This window comes from Aedes albopictus, chromosome 2, assembly GCF_035046485.1.
Source record: "Aedes albopictus strain Foshan chromosome 2, AalbF5, whole genome shotgun sequence".
NCBI lineage: Eukaryota > Metazoa > Arthropoda > Insecta > Diptera > Culicidae > Aedes > Aedes albopictus.
In genome coordinates this window covers 70,186,185-70,207,059 of record NC_085137.1, presented here as the reverse complement: position 1 = coordinate 70,207,059, position 20,875 = coordinate 70,186,185, and the positions used below count along the sequence as shown (strand labels likewise).

The following is a 20,875-nucleotide window of genomic DNA, read 5'->3' as shown; positions in this document are numbered from 1 at the left end:
TTGTGGTGACTCAGGCCGATACGGCTTTAGATGCTCCAGAAACCCCTGAAACGCACATGAAAACACCTTGAAGCATCTTTGATATTCTATCAAACACTCCTAAAACGCCCTTAAAACGTTCTCAATACCCAACTCTCTGAAATGTCTCTGAAATGCATTGAAATGCCCCTGAAATCCCTTGTAACGCCTTAAGACCGCCTTTAAAGCCCCTCGTAACGTTCTCGAAACCTCCGTGATTTTATTACTTACCTTAACGGTCAGGCTAAGACCTGGTTGGCCTCTGCTGTACATAGTAGCCGTCTCCATTCTACTCGGTCCATGGCTGTGTGTCTGCAGTTCCGCACTCTGCGGAGGGTCCGCAGATCGTCCTCCACCTGATCGACCCATCCAGCTCGCTGCAGCTCGTGGTTCATTCGCCTTCTCCAAGTCCCGTCTTCCATCTGCACTCCGCCGTAGATGGTACGCAACACACCTTCCGTTCGAAAACTCCAAGGGCGCGTTGGTCCTCTGCACATAGGATCCATGCTTCGTACCCATAGAGAACTACCGGTCTAATCAGCGTTTTGTAGATAGTTAACTTCGTGTTACGGCGAACTTTATTCGATCGTAGAGTTCTGCGGAGTCCAAAGTAAGCACGATTTCCTGCCACAAAGCGTCTCTGAATTTCTCTGCTGGTGTCGTTGTCGGCGGTCACCAGTGAGCCCAAGTACACGAATTCTTCAACCGCCTCGATTTCGCCTCGAGGGCGCGGAGATTCCTCCCTGGAGCCCTTTGCCATCATGTACTTTGTCTTCGACACATAATTACTAATCCGATTCGCCTGCCTTCACTCTTTAGTCGGATGTACGTTTCCGCCATCGTCTCAAATTTACGAGCAATAATATCAATATCATCAGTGAAACCAAGCAGCTGAACGGACTACGTGAAAATCGTTCCACTCGTGTTTGTCCCTGCTCTCCTAATTACACCCTCTAAAGCAATTTTGAACAGCAAGCACGAAAGACCATCACCCTGCCGTAACCCTCTGCGAGACTCGAAGGGACTCGAGAGTGTCCCTGATACTCGAACTACACACATCACTCGATCCGTCGTTGCCTTGATCAAACTTATCAGTTTTTCTGGGATTCTGTATTCGTGCATAATCTGCCATAGCTGGTCTCGTAATTTTATTATAACGTTTGATTACAACCTGAGGAGGAGGAGCTTTTCGTATAACTTTTTAATCTAACTGAAGTCAGAAGAACAACAATGCCCGGGCTGAACTTTCGGCTATGCACACAACTCTATTACTGGTGGTCTTTGTCATCGACTAGACTAACCCATGGAAACATAAGGCAGGAACTTGTGAGGCCAGAGCTATGCTGAACATTTCTTCCTGGTTGTCGACTCACTTTTTGCCACCCAGTTAGCTTACCGTATTACCCAACTAATAATATACAATGAAAATAATGATCAGAATTTACTATCTAACTTTACATCAGAGCTTGACAGAAAAGAATTTTTATTCATTATTTGATATTTACTGTGATGATTGAAGCATCCACAGTGCAAACGATTAGTATCTTCCAGCCCCCTGTATCTACTACGCCATAATCGTTAGCACATTTCATCGATAAAGCAAACAGTAGTGTATCGATCGTGTGTATGAGGACTGAACAGCACTCACTTGATGTACCAAACCGTGACGATAGACGTTAGTAGCTTTTCGCCCGAAGTGTGCAGTCAGTCAGTGATTAGATTTACGACAACAACGGCTCACTGCACGAGCTCTCATCGGCTCCGTTGAAAGCTGCAGCAGACAGACCACACTAATCTGCTTAAGCCGAATCGATTATCTACATGTGCATGGCTTGTGGTGGATACACCGACCGACACGAAGAAGCACTCGCATTCATTCAATTTTCTAACTTCTGATAGGGGGGTATCAGGTATCAGGTATCAGAAGGCCGGCTCCAGAGGCACGTTATCCTCCATTTGGGACATTTGTGCCATCGCCAAAATAACAGCCTATTTCATCATCTACCTGAGGGAAAAGGAAGGAAAAAGGATTCGGATGGGGATAGGGACAGGTAGGGAAATAGGAAAAATACCCTGGAAGAGGGTACTAACGCACAAGCGTACCACAATGGGTTCAAACAGCGCCCTGAAAAGGGCACTGTAATTACGCATAAAGCGAAAGAGAGCCTATAGCTCTTTACCACAGCGGGTTAAGAACAACAGAATATCCTGAAGATTTAGGTTTCTGAAGTCAGTTTCACTTAATAAGTGTTAACCGAATACTCGGAAACGCAGTTGCGCGAAAACTGGACAGTTACATATCAAATGATACGAGGTTCCATAATCGGATTCACAGCTATCACACGCAAATGAATCAGCTTGCTGAATATTCGCCATGTGATAGCTGAGTCGGCAGTGGCCAGTCAATGCTTTGACCAGCATGCTGCAATTCTGCTTAGACAGATTAGTTAGATACTTCGCCACCCGTAGAGATGGCTCAGCACTATACAATTTGGTTTGACGACATGACTCCAAACTATTCCAATATTGTCTGTGTTGAGTGACAGCCCAGGTGTGAATCTGAAGCTTAATCCAACACTTCGATATCGGAATAGCTGGCTCAGGGCCAATGAAGTCATGTGATGCTCCAGAGCGAGCTAGCTCATCAGCCAATTCATTTCCAGCGATGGAAGAATGACCAGGTACCCATAGAAGGTGAACAGCGTTTACTGAATTCAGCTCCTCGATTCGAGTTCGACAAGCGATAACTATCTTCGACCTGGAGTTGGCCGAAGCAAGTGCTTTAATAGCAGCCTGGCTATCTGAACAGAAGTATATTACTTTGCCCATTACGTGCTGCTGAAGTGCTGATTGCACTCCGCACATAAGAGCAAAGATTTCGGCCTGAAAAACGGTGCAGTGTCTACCAAGTGAATAAGACTGATACAGCCTTAGCTCACGAGAATAAACACCAGCACCTGCTCGACCTTCGAGAAGGGAGCCATCAGTGTAACATACGATGCCGTCTGAAATACTTCTTTCCAGATAACCAGATGTCCACTCTTCCCGGGAAGGGAATTTCGTGGAAAATGTCCTATATGGAAAATTACAAGCAATTGTAAGATCACTTGGAGCAAGGACAATTTTGTCCCAATTCACCAAAAGTGGAAACAACGAGGTGTGTGTTGATGTGCGGTTCACAGGAGTTTCCTCTAGTAGACCGAGTACCCGTAACCGGTAAGTGCAAGAAAGGGCTTCTTGTTTGAGATGAATGTGTAGTGGAGCAACGTCAAAGAGAACTTCTAGCGCTGCCGTAGGAGTTGAAGAGAACGCTCCAGACATCGCCATTAAGCACATCCTTTGGAGATGGCCTAATTTTGATTGGACCGTTCTCACTTCACGCTTTTGCCACCACACAAGACATCCATAAGCCAATATTGGCCGAACCACAGTTGTGTAAATCCATTTGATATACTTGGGTTTTAGACCCCAAGTTGTACCAAAAGTACGCCGGCATTGCCCGAAGGCCATACAAGCTTTCTTGATTCTGAACTCAATGTGAGGTGTCCAGGAAAGCTTGGAATCAAGAATGACTCCAACGTACTTTACCTGTTCAGTCACATCGATTTCAGAATCAAAGAGACGCAAAGGTCGAACGCCATTACGGTTTCGCCTTTCCGTGAAAAGAACAATAGATGTTTTACTCGGATTAACCGAAAGGCCATATTGGCGACACCAACCCTCAACTACCTGAAGAGCGTTTTGCATCAGGTCGAAAAGGGTGCTGATGCACATACCGACTAAAAATGTTAGGTAGTCGTCGGCAAAACCATAAGTAGGAAAACCGCTATTATTGAGTTGCCTCAATAGCGTATCTGCTACGAGATTCCACAAAAGCGGTGATAAGACTCCCCCTTGGGGGCATCCACAAACACTCAATTTCCTAATCCCTGCTAGACGCAGTGTCGAGAAGAGATATCGGTTTTTGAGCATTTGGTGAATCCAATTGGAAATCATTGGAGATATACCATGACTCCGTGCGGCTTCCAATATGGCATCGAAAGGCACGTTGTCAAAGGCACCCTCGATATCTAAGAAAACACCCAAACAAGATTGCTTTTGAGCGAATGCTTTCTCGATATCGTAAACAACCTTGTGTAAAAGAGTCACAGTGGACTTACCAGATTGGTAGGCATGTTGGTTCACATGAAGAGGCACGTTGGCCAGATGAACATCACGGATGTGATGATCCACAATGCGTTCTAAGCATTTCAGAAGAAAAGAGGTCAAACTGATAGGTCTGAAACTCTTTGCTTCTTCATACGACGCACGACCCACTTTCGGAATAAACTTTACAGTAATATCCCTCCAGGATTTGGGAATATACCCTGTAGCAAAACTGCAAACAAGTAGTTTTTTCAAAACATGTTTGAAATAATCAAATCCCTTCTGAAGCAAAATAGGATAAATCCCATCTGCCCCAGGAGATTTGAAAGGAGCAAAGCTATTAAGAGCCCACTCAATCGATTCTATAGTTACAATACTCCGAGCCGAAGCTAAAGAATCATAACTACAAGAAAAGACATCAGGATCATCCGAAGATGTAATATCCACACATCCAGGGAAGTGTGTGCTGAATAAGCATTCCAAAACTTCCTCATCAGAGGAAGTCAGATCGCCATTTGGCAAACGAAGTTCGTTCACCCGGAAATCCTTAGATTTCGCAAGGATTTTGTTTAACCGACTGACTTCACTCAAGCTGGAAACATTTGTACAAAGGTTTTTCCAGCCGGATCGTTCAGCAGACCGGAGAGCTTTCCTGTAGGCCTTGCGAGCCGACCTGAAAGCCTCCGAACCAGCCGAACGTCGTCTGTTCCAACTCTTTCTACATTGTTTCCTGAGTTTCGCCAGATCAGAGTTCCACCAAGGGGTTCCTCTTGTGATCTTCACAGACCGTAGAGGGCATGCTTCTTCAAAAGCTTCCATGATGAAGGTCGTTGTAGTATCAACGGCATCATCTAAATCACTTGGAGTGTCAATCGATGGTGAATATCCATGAAATTTGGCTGCAACAAAATCAGTATAAAGATCCCAGTTTGTTGACCGAGGATTCCTGAAACGCAATGTTTGCGAAGTAACATTTAAATGTTCAAAAAAGATATAGCGATGGTCAGATAAAGATTCTTCATCTGACACATGCCAATTGGTCAGCTCGTGACTAATTCTGCTAGAGTAAAGCGTTATATCTAACACTTCCTCTCTAGCAGATACCATGAAGGTTGGGCGGTTGCCTATGTTAAGTAATGCAAGATCTGTACTACTTAAGTACTCCATCAAACTGGAGCCTCTCAAGTTAATGTCTGAGCTGCCCCAGATGATATGGTGAGCATTAGCATCACTGCCAACAATTAGCGGAAGGCCTTTTGAAGTACAGTATGCGATGACTTGTTTGAAAGCATCCGTAGGGGATGGTTCATCATGCGGTAAATACACAGAACAATAGACGTATTTCCTGTTGAGGTTTCCAACAGATACATCAATTGTGATAGCACATACATCTCTGGTGGTTAGTTCAGAGATGAGTGTAGCAACTATTGCGTTGTTGACAAGCACACAGGCTCGAGGCATAACACGCGAGTTTGCCATTTCATGTATACTGAAAGTGGCAAACACCGGGTTCACAAGGTTTCCTAGATAGAAATTTCCCTTACGAAAGTAAGGTTCTTGTACCAAGGCCACTTGGGCTGTACCATTTTACATAAGTCTGCAAAGATTGATCGTTGCTGTTCTTTTATGCTGAAGATTGATCTGAGCTATCCTAACCGTAGCCACTACCCAAACTAGGTAAGATTGAACTCTTCGCAACAACAGCACAACAAAGAACAGCAACAATAAAACCAAATCGGTATCGATTGGAAAACGCCAAAGGCGAGGATACACAGAATACACTGTGTAAATCGCATAATGCGAGACCATATAGGTGAAAACCCTGTATCAACGGCTCACTGCACGAGCTCTCATCGGCTCCGTTGAAAGCTGCAGCAGACAGACCACACTAATCTGCTTAAGCCGAATCGATTATCTACATGTGCATGGCTTGTGGTGGATACACCGACCGACACGAAGAAGCACTCGCATTCATTCAATTTTCTAACTTCTGATAGGGGGGATACGATAGGATGCAACTGCACTTGAATAAGCAAAGTGTAGTACAAACAGTTTGGTTCATCTAAAAATATATCTTTAAATATATGTTGAACGACGACAGAGGCATCATGGGTCGAGAGAGCACGTCTTTCATTTTATCATCGCCCCGTCGTCATTCACGCCGCGCCCTGCGTCCTACTGCTGCTGATGCCTCCCACTGGGTTTTGTGAAAGAAAGCGATTCAAAATGCACTTCAAAGGGCTCGACTGACTACCCAATTGATATTTTCCTGCAAATGTGATCTCCAATATCTCATACAATATGTATTTTAACTTATCAGCTGTCGACTCTTTGCTTTTATAACTTGAGTACATAATAGCTTTTCCGGTGATTTAATTATTAAACAAATGGAGGCGCGAAGTAGCCGATTCTGAATAGAAGGACAGGGGTTCTTATATGTAGCAAAGGTGGTAAATGCACCAGCTGTCCAGTTAAGCCATGCTGGGTTTGAATCCTGCTCTGGTCGAGAAACTTTTGGCTTTTTCGATTTTTATGTTGATAATCAAGCTTTTTTTGAGTTCAAGAAAGGACAGAATTCTACATAGGATAAGTAGAAAAGATTCAATGGTACATTTGAACCACCCTCCCTCCACCAATACGGATCCTGGCATTTATAAATGCTCTATCGAAAACAAACAGTGGCAGCTGTGTTATTCTTTCCTTTTCGCACGTCCCATCAGAGCCGAGCTTTATTACCGTAACGGGAATCACGTCATATACCTAAATGAGCCGCGATTGTAATTCTGTTTGCTTTCCAGTGACAACTTGTATCTACGAATGTTTGCCTAGGAAAGCAGCAGCCGTCACGCTCATCGAATGTATAAGTGCAAGTGGAGTAATTGTTTCTGTTAAGTCATGCTGATTGTGCAAATGTAAGCAACTGTATGGTCTACTACTTCATCTGAAGTTAGTCCTGAAAAGCCTTTTGATCAAACGCCAAGAAATACTACCTAATATTCAACTCCATCACTTCAAAACAAAAGACACTTTTAAGCTGATAAACCCACTTCAAGGGGTGGCCTTGTCAGACAGTCAGTAGTGTCGATACCAATTTAAAGTTGAACTAGCAGCGCTGATTGGGTGTTATCTATCGCCGCCTAATGAAATACTTACTAGGTGCTTGCAACTAGTGTCTGACACAGCGAATAGTTCCTTTTTGCTCAGGCACATACGGAGATAAACGGGGGAGCTGTCGAGTTGCATTCGTGAAAAATAGGTTAAATTCCTAGACTGATTTAAGTCATACGTGATTGGGCTAAGGTTCTTTGGAAAAGAAATAATAAAAAACACCACCACGTGAAACTTTTTTCTCTCAAATGCATCTTTTTGTAGAGGTATCATAAAAAAAGTTCAATTTTCTGATGAAGCCTACGATTTTTTAGCAATAGTGTCTCAAAGAGCCAAAACAAACCTTAGTCTTACAGACTTAGGTGTTACTGCAGGAATTAAACGGCTACGCAGTCTTCAATACGGAAAACGAAGTTTATTGTTTGCCCGACGTTTCGACACTGGGGTTTTGTGTCATCTTCAGGGGTACTAAAATTTAATACATGTACTAGTTCGACGAATGGATACAAAGTTTGGTCTGGATTACTTACACTAATTGTTCGTTTTTGGTCTTATGTTTCGTCTAACTGTAACTGTCTGGTTGTTTTGTTGTTGGTACATGCTGCGAAGTTGTTATAAAAGATTTAAATATTGTCGGGTTTCTTGTCTGGTTATACATTTTTGTCTTACACCCCCCAGAATCCGCCAGGCCCCCCAGATTTTTTTGGAGAAATTGTTGAAGTATACTTGGAGGAATTCCTGGTGGAATCGATAGAGGAGTTGGTACAATCCCTGGAGGAATGTCTGAAGAAATAACTGGATGATTTCCTTGATGCACCTCTGGAGAAATTCCGGGGGAACGAAATCTGAGAGGGACCTCTGGAAGAATTCCCGGAGCAATCCCTAGATGTATTTCGAGATAAATTCCTGGAGGTATTCCTGCAGCAATACCTGGAGGAATCCCCGGAGGAATCCCCGGAGGAATTCTAAGAGAAATTCTTCGAGGACTACCTGGGGGAATTTCTGCTGGATGAATTCCAGGAGCAAACTCTGGAAGAAATCCTGAAGGAATTCCTAGATAAATTCCTGGAGATTTCCCTAGAGAAATTTCTGAAGAAGCCTTACGAGGAATTCCTGGAGGAACCCTTACAGAAAATTATGAATAAATTCTTGGAAAAACTCCTGGATAATTCCTGGAGAATTCTCTGAACCAGTTTCTAGAGGAATCTCAGTAAAACTCCCTAGAGAAATTCTTGGGAAAATTCCGTAGAACTATCCCCGGAAGAATTTCGGAAGGAACCACTGAATGAATCTCTAGAGGAATTCCCAGAGGAATTTCTGGAGGAACTCCAGGAGTAATTCTAGGAGGAAATTCTGGAGGAATTACTGGAGAAATCATTGAAGGAATTCGCGGAGGAATCTCTGGAGGAATCCTTAGAGGACCCCTGCAGGAATTCCTGGTAAATGACTGGAGGAACTTCTGGTGGAATTTCTGCAGGAACCCCTGGGGAAACCCTTGTGGATCCCTGGAGGAGAAACTCCTGAAATTATTTGTGATGTAATCTCTGAAGGTTTCCTGGATAAATTCGTGGAGGAGTTACTGTAGGACTGTCCGAAGAAAATCCTGGATCAATTCCTGGAGAAACTCCTGAAAAATACCTGGTGAAATTCCTGGAGGAGTCCCAGTGTCTGGATGAAATCCTGGAGGAATGCCTGAAGAAATTCATTGGAATGCCTCTGATGGATTTTCCAAAAGAATTCCTGGAAAAATCTGTGGATGCATTCCTTTAGACAAAAGTGTTCTTTTTGGGTCTTTAGACTTGTTTAAAATATGGGGATAATATTTCCAAATTCTATACACAGTTAGGACGAATCAAGTGACTTTCTATTTGTTTTCCTGTGGCAAATGTTTTTCAGTTTTGAAATCATTTTTAATCAAAATTAAGAAAGAAAAATGTTATTGAAAAATATTTAGAAGTTACCTTTGAACCTTACTCTAACTGTGTATGGCATCCGATTTTGAAAATATTACTCCGTTGTTACAAAAATCAAAAGCCAAAAAATAAGGAAATGCGTCCAGTTTCGGTATCCCTGAGAAATGTTAATTTTCCCAAAAAAAATCTAAGGTAATTCTGGTAATCATTTCTTAATAATCTTTCTGTAAAAAATATTTCTTTTATAAGTTTTTCCAGAAATATTCAAGAATCTTATATTTAGAATTCTAAGGCAAAAAATCTAGAGGAATTTCTGAGACAAACAAAGAGAAACATCGTAATGGAGTTACTAAAGGAATCTCAGGACGAACTCCTGAAGTAACCACTAGAGGTTTTATCTGATAAAAAAAAAACCTCCAGTAAATTCATCATAACTATCCGCTAACCAAAAAGACTTGAAGATTTTATGAAGAAAATTCTGGAAAAAAAAATCCGATGGAATGTTGCATTTTCGATGAAGAAATGCTTGTAATTTTTTTCAGAACAAATATATGTAGGAATTTCTGAGGAAGTTCATGTAATGTATTTCTAAGAATACTTGGTATACTTAATCAATTCTGAGAGCAAGCACTAGCGGTATTATGGAAAGTATCCATTAGGATGGCCCACACTTATATGAAAAACAAAAATTTCGAAAAATGCCAAGTCTTACCTCCTAAATCAGTTGTTTTTGACTCCCAGAAGCTACGTTCAAAAATTGAGCAAAATCGGTTGAGCCTAAGGGGGCGCTCAAAACGCTTGAAGTTTGTATGGGAAAAGTTGGCCAAATGTATGCAGAAATTTTAAGTTTCCGAATTTTGCTGCCAGGTGGCGCTGTGAGCGTTCAATAATCAAACCCTTTGGTATTATTGTAGGTGACTATATGCCAAACAACTTTGTCGAAGACCGCGAAGTGATACGACGGCTGTGAAAAAAGTTATACCCTAGGCAAAGTGAGGCAAAGTATTGAGATTTCATTGTTGATATTATTCCTTTACATGTATTGGAAAAACAACAATAAAGTTTATCCTCACTTTACCTAGGGTATAACTTTTTTCACAGATGTTGGATCACTTTGCGGTCTTCGACAAAGTTGTTTGGCATATAGTCACCTACAAAAATACCAAAGGGTTTGATTATTAAACGCTCACAGCGCTACCTGGCAGCAAAATTCGGAAACTTAAAATTTCTGCATACATTTGGCCAACTTTTCCCATACAAACTTCAAGCGTTTTGAGCGCCCCCTTAGGCTCAACCGATTTTGCTCAAATTTTGAACGTAGCTTCTGGGAGTCCAACACAACTGATTTAGGAGGTAAGACTTGGCATTTTTCGATTTTTTTGTTTTTCATATAAGTGTGGGCCACCTTAGTATCCATATATGTCCCGAGATGTGTCGGAATCGTCTTTGGAAGCAGAGTAAAATACACAGGAACCTTCGTAAAAGCGGCTTTATTGTAAGAAAAACTTATACAGAATGACAAAATATTGAGTCGCAGATGTCAAACAAAATTCAAATAAAAAACGGGTTACTGCGATTGCACATATTTTCAAGTTCAAACATCGCAATGCTCCCACAAGATGAACTAGCCTAGGGCTAAAAATCTCGTTAATACAGATAAAAAAAAAGTATCCATATATGTAGTCGATTTTGGAAGCAATTTATTTCAGATTTTCTTAAGGCGCTCTTGAAGAATTTTCTACAGGAATCCCTACACAATTTATTACAGGCATCCCTTGAAAAGATTTTATGAGAGAATGTCTAAAGAATTTTCTAAAGGAATCTCTGGAAGGGCTTGTAAAGGAAACTTTGAAATCTTTATCTAAAAGCATCTCTAAAATTATTTCTGAATGATTACGAAGAGGAAATTGAGTTCCTGGAAGAATTTATTATAGAATCTTAGGAAAATTTGTTTGAGGAATCGCTAGAGAAATTATTGAAGAAATTCATGACATATTTTCCAAAAGAATCAGTGGAGGGATTTCTAACGAAATAACTGGAAAATTATTGGATTTACTGAGAAAATCAATGGAAGGTTTTGTCAAGTAATTCTTGGAGAAATTTGTGGAGAAATCTTCAGAAGAATTTTTGAAGAAAACTCTGCAGACATTTTAGGCGGATTCATAAGAAATTAGAAGAGGAACTTCAGAAGCAACACATTTAAAATTTTCTGAAGAAAACCTAACCTCTGAAGGAAATCTGTAAGGAATTCATGGAACGCTTGAAAACAAATTCTAGAGGAACATCCTGGAAGAATTTGTGAAACAAAACTGCAAAGTTTTCCAGAATCCATGTAGAAATTCCTGAAGAAATTTCTAAAAAGTTTTCTAAAGGAATCCTTTGACAAATTTCTGGAGGCAAACCTAGAAGAATTTCTAAAGAAAGCCCTACAGAAATACAGGGTGCGGCAGGAAAAAATGCGAAAAGTTTAAGGCACTATTACACGCTAAATATGGGATATATATGACTATTTTTTCATTACAGTGTATCAGTCAATGTCTATATTCTAGCACTGCAAAATAAAAATAAACATATTTGATGTTCAACATGTGATAATGTAAGCCTAATATGCGGGTATCAATAAACTGCGCGCCCAATGGTCATTAAACAAAATGACTATAACAGTAAAAAAATTAACTTAAATTCAATGAACAACCAGACCACACTGATCCAGAGACATGTAGTTTCACATACTAGATGAAATAAGTACATATATTTGATGATATTGTAGAGAAAATTGAAAATTTTGTTTTATCAGATACGAAATTTAGCGACCTGTGTACTTTTCTGCGGTTTGAAAATTTTGGTTGTCTTCAGATTCAGACACCACCCTGAAAAGGTTAGTAACCAAAATGGGAAAATTTTAATTAGCTTGTCAGAAAACTAGCCTATTAGAGATCATGGAACGTTGAAACATAGATTGGTTGACGTCAAATGGACGAAAATGAGGTTTGAAGTTGAAAAACACTTTCGCATTTTTTCCTGCCGCATACTGTATTAAAAAAAAACTCGTGGAGAAATTTCAGAAGGAATCTATGCAAGCTTTTCTTAAAGATCTTTTGCAGAAATTTTTGAAGGAGTTCTTTGCAGAATTTTTGAAGTAACCCTTGATGAATTTCCAAAGCAATCCCAGAAGAAAATTTGAATCTTATGAGGGTTTTTTTTTTGAAAGAATCCGTAATGGAATTCTCTTCTTCGAAAAGAATTCCGCCATAAGCCGAATGCTAGTGCTCGGTACCCGGTTAGATAGAGAGAAGTGCAGGGTGGCAAGAGCAGAAGAAAATCGAATCCACCGTAGCAAGAAATGCTGAATGAAAAGAGTGTAATTCTGAAGCACAGCACAGCATTGATCGGAACGATGTGCGAAGGTTTTATGCAAAGGTCAGCGGTGTGGAATTTAATTGCTGATTATCGGTCAACATTACTGGATGGTTCAGCATGCTTACATCACCAACGAGATGGACTTTAGGGTTGCATTGGCGTGCGTCCTGTGCTGTTAAAGGTAACCATTTTCCTTCGAGATCCCATCATAACTACTTTATATTTGGTATATGATAGAAACTTTCGTCCACTAGTAGCTCACATGACTGTTACTATATGTCTAATATCGCACCACTATTCAGTACACTCGCAATCTAATAGCTAATTTCAATTAAGTGAGAACTACGGTTATAGCCTATAGGGACCACAGCGTGAGGACTCGATCAAACCAATTAAAAACTCGCCGAGCACTTGACTTTGCCGTCATAACTTGTTACATATGTCTCCTACCAATCGGAGCCTAGGCGGTGTACAGTGTGAAGCATAACAACATATTTCGACTTGCGGAGTTGGAATGTATCGTTGGAAAGAAAAACTGCTTCAAGTCCCACCAGGAATTCTTCTCAATATTCAAAATGAAAATCTATTCATCATATATGAAGAAATTTCATAATTCACACAGAAGTACAATTCCTACCAAAATAAAATAAAAATATTGTGCATTCTAATCGCGCTTACTGTATGTAACTACCAACTCATTGCACAAGTGCACATGCATGCTCAAGCAAGATAAATGCAAACTTAATTGCCGGTTTCATGTTAGCTGTTTTACTTGACAGATTGTAATGGCTACAATCGATCGTCTTTAATGATCAATTTTAACATTCGTTTAGTAGGTATTATGAAATCCGATCGCTGTCCAGTGTTTGTGTGCCAGTCAGAGTGGAGGAAAATATTTAGTTCCGTTTGTGATTTTTGGTCGTCTTGATGATAGTGCATGTTACAGTTCTTATTTGGTGATCACTTGTGCATCAGTTGTACATTTTACAGTGGACGTACAGATGGATGTTGATTTGTGAGCTCATTCCATACTATAATTATTATTAAAAGAACCATGTTGAAATTCAAACATCACGTAACATACAAAGCCACCTTAAATAAGTTAGGAGATTTGAAATATGAGAAAAAATCTGGAATGGAGGATGACCTTATTTAAACAAATGATTCACTCCGTTATTCATAAACCATGTATTTTTTATCTCAAATAATTATATATTATACAAATATCTGCCATGCTCAACAAAGCCAAAAATATACATGTTAATTAGTCACTTTTTTTCCTGTAAACCAATCTGCACTGGACATCACCCTTCATCTTCGCATGCTTCATATTTAATGAAGGACACAGTTCATAATTCCTAGTTGCAAACATTCTTTGCCATTTCCAGTGTATAAAAGAACCTTGCATCGATCGCCGAGAACTGTACCGCCGTAGTCTTGCCGTCAGTCTTGATAAAGAAAGAGTTGGTGGCTGCCTACCAGCTGTTAGGTATAGTTCACTCATTGGTTGATCGGTTTGGATATGGAACATGCGAATCGAACAGTAGTGCTTCAACATAGGCGGATGATGAAACCTTTCAAAAGAACAATATGCAGGTGCTTGAATATATGATTAGGAGCTGCATTCCCTCTTTGCACCTATAGCGTTCGTCTAAAAACTATTTTAGTTTTGGGATCCAAAACACTCCTAGTTTATTTGAGGTTTAGAGATGGCAATAGTAAAGAAAGATAATTAGGGTACCAGTACCAATTATGGCACTACCTAAGGAAAACAATTTGTACAAAAATAACGAGAAGACCAACGAATGTCACCAATATGGTAAAAGGTAGCTAGTTTCTATACTTAATAGGGAAAATATAGAAACGGAGCCAAAACTTCTTTGAGTATTTAGGGTAAGTGTTCCAATTATGGCTATAGTACCAAATATTCGCCACAGTTAATTTTCACCCTTTTACGATATATATCAACAGGACAAATTTTGTGAACAACAGATCCCGTTCACAAAAGATGGTTGCACTAATTTAAACTCCACATTTTGCTCAAACTATGGTAGATCACTTTCCTTGAAATTTCGGCTTCCTCGCACCCTTTTTCGCCACAGTATACTAGTTACCAGTAAGGGATTTTTTTGTGATTTTTCGACACCCCCATTCCCCCTTGTAATATTTTTTGTATAAGAATCCAAATATTTTTGTATGGCTCGTAAGATTTCTCAAACTCCCCCTCCCCCATAAACCCTTACGTAATTAATGGACAGCTCCTAAGGAATGCATGCAAATATTTCGAAAAGGAACCGAAGTTAAAAAATGTAACCATAACTGGTACAGGGTTCCTATCGTTAAGGGATTAGCCATAACTGGTACACCATGGTGAAAAAGGGTGCAAGGAAGGCGAAATTTTAAGGAAAATTATTTGTTTCTACCATAAATTGAGCAAAATGTGAAGTTTAAATAGCTGCAATCATCTTTTGTGAACGTGATATGTTGCTCACAAAATTTTTCTTGTTGATTTACATTGCAAAAGGGTCAAAATCAACTATACTATGACCATAATTGGAACACTTACCCTATTAAGGTTCTTACGCTTTACAAAATAATAACAATTGCAGTTATTATGACAGTAACTGCAAGTAATTAAGCGTGGCAATGAATATTTGCAGTAATTATTAATAGTTAAATTTCTGGTTTAATAACTAAATTAACGGTTTATGCAAAATTTTGTATTTTACCAAATCATATTGGGGCTAAGGAATTTCTCAAACCTCTACAAAACTTCATCAAAAAATCTCTGTAAAAATATGGAGAAATTTCGAATGGAATCCCTGAACAAATTTTTGAAGAAAATCTTCAGAATGTCTTTAGAAGTTATTCTTATTTGTAGGATTCCACAATGGGAAAAAATAGGTATAAAACGCGAATAAATTCAATATCTCTGCTCGGAGTGGATGGATTTGAATGAAATTTTGACACAAACTGCAAAAAACTCTACAGTTCCAGATAAGGAGGGGGTCATTCGCCGCACGATGCTGGAAATCAGTGTATCAGACCCGTTTTACCCCACTCTCTCTCTTTTTCATCTTTTTGAAAAAATCCTGGAGTGCAAAATAAATGATTTATTTGATTCGTGTTTGTGTTAAAACTTCTGTAGTATCGAATGGAGCTGGTTTGGCTCACCGCACGGCCTTAAAAATTGAAATATCTTCAAATAACCCCGATATCCCCTATTTTTAAAAATTTCACATGCATCGTCGCCCGGAGTGGATTGCAATCGGCAAGAGAAGGAGCAATCTTATGTCAAATTTCCGATACTATGGAAGTTTCTACACAAATATGAGTCATTTATTTTGCACGCCAGTCGGGAATAGATGAGGATTTTCTCAAAAAAGTGTGAAAAAGAGAGCGCGGGGTAAAACGAGCTCAAAACACTGATTTCCAGCATCGTGCGGCGAATGACACTCTCCTTTTCTGAAACTATAGAGATTTTTGCTGTTTGTGTCAAAAATTCATTCGAATCCATCCACTCCGAGCAGAGATATTGAATTTATTCGCGTTTTATACCTATTTTTTCCCACTGTGGATTCCCTGAAGAAATTTCCCAAAGAATTTTAAAATAACGATTATCGGATGGAATATGTTGAGTACACTCCATTGAAATTTCTTGGATTGTAGTATTTTTTTACAAGAGATATATGTTGATCTGGATTGAAATATTTCCAGAAAAAAATGCCTAACGGAATCTCAGAAGCTATTCCTGAAAAATATCGATGAAATATCCGGAGTTCTTGGATAAATTAGTGACGAAATTTCTAGAAGATATAGGTAGGGTAATCAGGCATCCCTAAAGAAATATTTCAAAGAACCTCAGTTTGAATAAAAAAACATAGCAGTATTCCAGGAACCCCGCAAAAAATATTTGAAGGAATTTTAATAAAAAGTCCCTGCAAAAAATGGAAACACCTGAAAAAACTTGTAAAGGAAGCTCTGGGTGATTTTCTGAAGAAATATTGGTAGAAATTTTTAAAACAATCCCTAAATAATTTCCGGATAGAAAAACTACAGGAAGTCCCGACAAGATCCATGGATGCAATTCGCCAAGAAAACGTTTTGGAGAAATTCCCTGAATAGCAAAGGGAACGGAGTCAAGACTTTCAGTTTAAAAAAGGGTGGGTCAGACTGATTTCAAGGAAGTTTTAGGGAGTCTCAGGTAAACGTCACGCAGATTTTGGGTATCAGAGGCATTTCAAGACGTTTTAATGCGATTCGAAGCCATTCAAGGTGTTTCAGAAGATTTCGGAAGCGTTTTAGGGGGATTTATAGGCTCTCAGGTGAGCTTCACGATGATTTCAGAAGGGTTTCAAAGACATTTTAATGCGCTTCAAGGCGTTTTAGGGCGTTTTTGGAGGTTTCAGTGGAATTATAAGGGGCTCCCAGAGGCCTTCAGGCAGGGCATGCTTCTCAGTGTTTTGTGCAGCGTGAACGGTTTTAACATGAAAATGAGCTGCACTGTGCACATTTCCTGTGTCCCTGCTCTAAGGTGAGTTTCAAGGAGGTTTCATGGGGGATTTCAGAGGCGTTTCAAGACGTTTCGATGCGTTTCAGGTCGTTTCTGAGACGTTTTGGGGGACTTCAGAGTGAGTTTCACAGAGTTTCAGAGGCGTTTCATAGCATTTCAAGGTATTTCAATACGTTCCAGGGCTTATGAGAAAGTTTCCGAGCGATTTTAGGAAGCTCTCAAGTTAATTTCACGGAAATCCATGGGAGTTCCAAAAGTGTTTCAAAGCATTACAGGGCGTTTAATGGCGTTGTAATGCATTTAAAAGCGTTTCAAAGCGTTTCAGGGCGTTTCAGGGCGTTTCAGGAGGTTCTAGAGGGGTTTAAGGGGCTCCAGAGGCTCTCAGGTAAATTCCACGGAGGTTTCATAGGGGTTTCAGAGGCGTTTCAATTCGGTTCAGGTTGTTCCAGGGGTATCAGAGGGGTTTTCAGGTGTTTCAAAAGCAAGGGGGTTTTAGAGGAATTTCAAAGCGTTTCAAAGCGTTTCATGACGTTCCATTGAGATTGAGGGAGCTTTTGAGACTCACAGGTGAATTTCAATGCGGTTTCATGGGACTTTTAGAGGCGTTTCAAAGCCTTTCAGTGCTGAAAATGTTATTTCGACATATCTAAATTCAACCACCTACAGCTCATTTTAGAAGCTGACCCTGAGAATATGGTACATTCGAGTCTCATATTAGACGCTGCCACCCACTTTAGGCCAACCGCAATTTCTCAGCTGTTTTACAGCTGATTTTTTAGTGCAGTTAGTGCTTACTATTATTATTATTATTACTAGTCTATAATAGACTCATCACATACAAAAAGTGAATTAAATTAGTTAAATGACAGCCTGGAAAATGCAGTGCGCGTAAAGTGGGTGGCAGCGTCGAATAGGAGACCCGACTATGTATGAAAAACTTTCGAAAAAAATTTTGAACAGTACTTGAGCAAATGAAAAAAAAAGGTAATGTTAACAACTAAAAAAGGGTTTTGTGCAAGGTTGTTAACCGATAAATTATCGACAGTTAACTTAACGCAAACTCGATATCGATAAAGGTTGCTCGATAATCTCTCGATAACGATAACCAAACGATGAATCAACGCGAAAATCAACGTACCTTCGATAATTTTGCGATAAATCTAGTTACCCTAGTGACGGCATCAACAACAATTCAGATCGCGAAGAAAATTTTCCGGAGACGTTATCGAGTCGATAATTTCAACAGTTAACTGTATCGCCGATGACGAATCCGTCTGAAGACGTTATCGTTATCGACGATAAACGATAACAGACGTTAACTTTATCGCCGATAACGATAATTTATCGATTAACAACCTTGGTTTTGTGGGTGCCCCTAAAATGTGGGGGACCGGGGCTATGCCCACCACCCCCGCCCCCCTCCTTAGATCCGGCTCTGCATATACAATATTCTCAGGTTTAGCTTCTAGAATGAGCTGTAGGCGGTTGAATTTAGATATGTCCAAATGACATTTTCAGCACTGCTTTCAATACGATTCAGGGCGTTTTATGAGGTTTCAAGGGGGTTCTAGGGGGCTACAGAGGCTAGCGGTTTCAGAGGTGTTTCAAAGTGTTTCAAGGCGTTTCAATGCGTTTCAGGAGATTTCAGAAGGGGTTTTTGGGAGCTTCAGAGGCTCTCAGATAAATTTTACGGGGATTTAGATGTGCTTCAAAGCGTTTCAATGCATTTCAGGGCATTTCATGAGGTTTCCGGGGCGTTTAAAGGGGCTTCAGAGGCCCGCAGGTGAATTTCACGGAGATTTTATGAGGGTTTCAGAGGCGTTCCAAAGCGTTTCAAGGTGTTTTAATGCGTTTCATGGAGTTTCAGGAGTTTGCATGGTTGCATGAGGCTATGCAAGCCCAAATTTCATTCATAATACTCCAATAGATCACTGCTTGTTGATTAGATGTGGATCTAGATTAGCTCCCACTAATTTAGTTAACATGCAATAGTAGCATAATAAATAATGATGAGATCCCTGGGGGAATCTTTCACCGGAATAGCTAAATGGAACTTTTGCGAAAATTTCAAGTAGAAATTCAAAAAAAAAATCGTGGAAGGGAATTTCTAGGGTAATCTTTGGAAATGGTTCTTAGAAGATGGAATGGAATAAATTGAAAAAAAAATATCAGACCCTTAAGTTAAAAACTGTTCCCCACTACTGCTGCCCATACCAAACCCACATTCGAGGTTCTACTGTACCGCCACCAACAGCTGACCACTCGCCAAACCGGTCAGTACGACGGGGTGAGTAGCGGTGGTACTGCCCGCCAGCTGCATTGGCCGGTTGATTGCCTCGTGTTGCTGCTCATTCGCTGCCGGGCGGCGACGACGACGACGTTGACCGTGGTTAGGAATCACTTTGCATTGCTTTCTCGCCCATTCGCACTGCTACTTACTAATAAACCAACCTACTGCTGACTGTGATTGCGCGTTGCGTAGCGTTATTCAATGCGTTTGGCTCTGTTATCCACTTATCCGCGAGCGGTAATGGCGGCGGCGGGCACAAATAACCGATTCGAATTTTGACGTTTCTTGGGGATCGCAATCGGTTGGCGCCACCAAACGGTGGGTGAAGGGGTGAGGAGGAGAATGAAACTGTTTTGACTTTCCCCCAACAAACGTCAAAATCCGAACCGGTTGGATATGCCCGCCGCCGCCATTATCGCTCGCGGATAAGTGGATAGCCGATAAAAAACTACAACCCGATGACGATGACACATTTTTTTTCGTTCGCTGCAAATGATGATGATTATGATTCCACTTACCGTTGGTGCAAGCTCAGGACACTGGAACCGATACTGAAATGGAGAACGATAAAAAAAATAGCATTAATATCTTTCTGGTTTCGCAAATGGTTGTTCTGGGTGTGGGGATGGCGTGGGGATGAATTGGATATATGTAAGTACTGCAATGGAACGACAGTCATGACCTATTTATTGCAACTGTAGAATGGCCGTGAAAGATTTTCTGAACGCTTTGCAAACACGCCAGTCGGGCGGGCGCCCGACCAACTGTTGCCATTGAAGTTTCAAGTTTATGCTTGAGAATCGCCAAATTTGGCACATGCATTCAGCTAAGATTTATTATAAATTGACAAGACCGGAAGCAGAGGGGTTTAGCTGCTGTTTGCATGATTAAAAATAGAAACATTGACTAAATAGAAAATAAATATTTGTTTGTTTTTTTAGGTGTCCAACTTATTTTCCTTTCCCATACCTCAGCTGTCGCAAGGGCGTGTGCAGGACAGCTCCCGATCGTTGGAGGATTGCGTCAGTCTTGTCTAAGAGTCAAAGATTAGTTCCAAATCTTTGTGTTCGAACGGGAAGGAGGCAGCCCTCATAATAGCGGTCTAATACTGTACCATCTGAGGAATTCCACGGAGTCATGTCAGTCGATCCTGAGCGACCATTTCAAAAATATCTGAAACTTTGCACAGTTTTTCAATTTCATCTAAATCGCCATTTTTCGATATCAAACCTTCATATTCACTCACGACTAACTTTTCAAAAGGGTGTATGCGAAAATAGTTCAAAAATATTCTAAAAGCTGTACAGCAAAAACGGATTGTTCGATTGTTATGAATTTTTCAGCAAAGTTAGATAACTAAATGATGATTCCTTAGAAAATATACACTGTAAAAAAATTCTTTTTTTACTTTAAAAAAAATATGATCTTTGTCACAAAAACTCAAATATCTCAAAACCCTATCTTTTTACCAACGTCAATTTTTTAGGGAAAATGGCCCATTATATCAGCTATCTACCATAAAATTTT

At 40.2% G+C, this 20,875-nt stretch overlaps 1 protein-coding gene across 1 annotated transcript in view; it reads right to left on the bottom strand.

Moving 5' to 3' along the window:
• Positions 1-20,042, bottom strand: part of LOC109416261 (facilitated trehalose transporter Tret1-2 homolog) — a 69,605-nt gene extending 49,563 nt beyond the window's left edge. Inside the window, exon 1 of the mRNA XM_062849850.1 lies at positions 19,867-20,042. Coding sequence (XP_062705834.1) covers positions 19,867-20,027 — 161 coding nt within the window. The 5' untranslated portion in view covers positions 20,028-20,042. The remainder of the gene's footprint in view (positions 1-19,866) is intronic.
• Between the last annotated feature and the right edge of the window lie 833 nt (positions 20,043-20,875).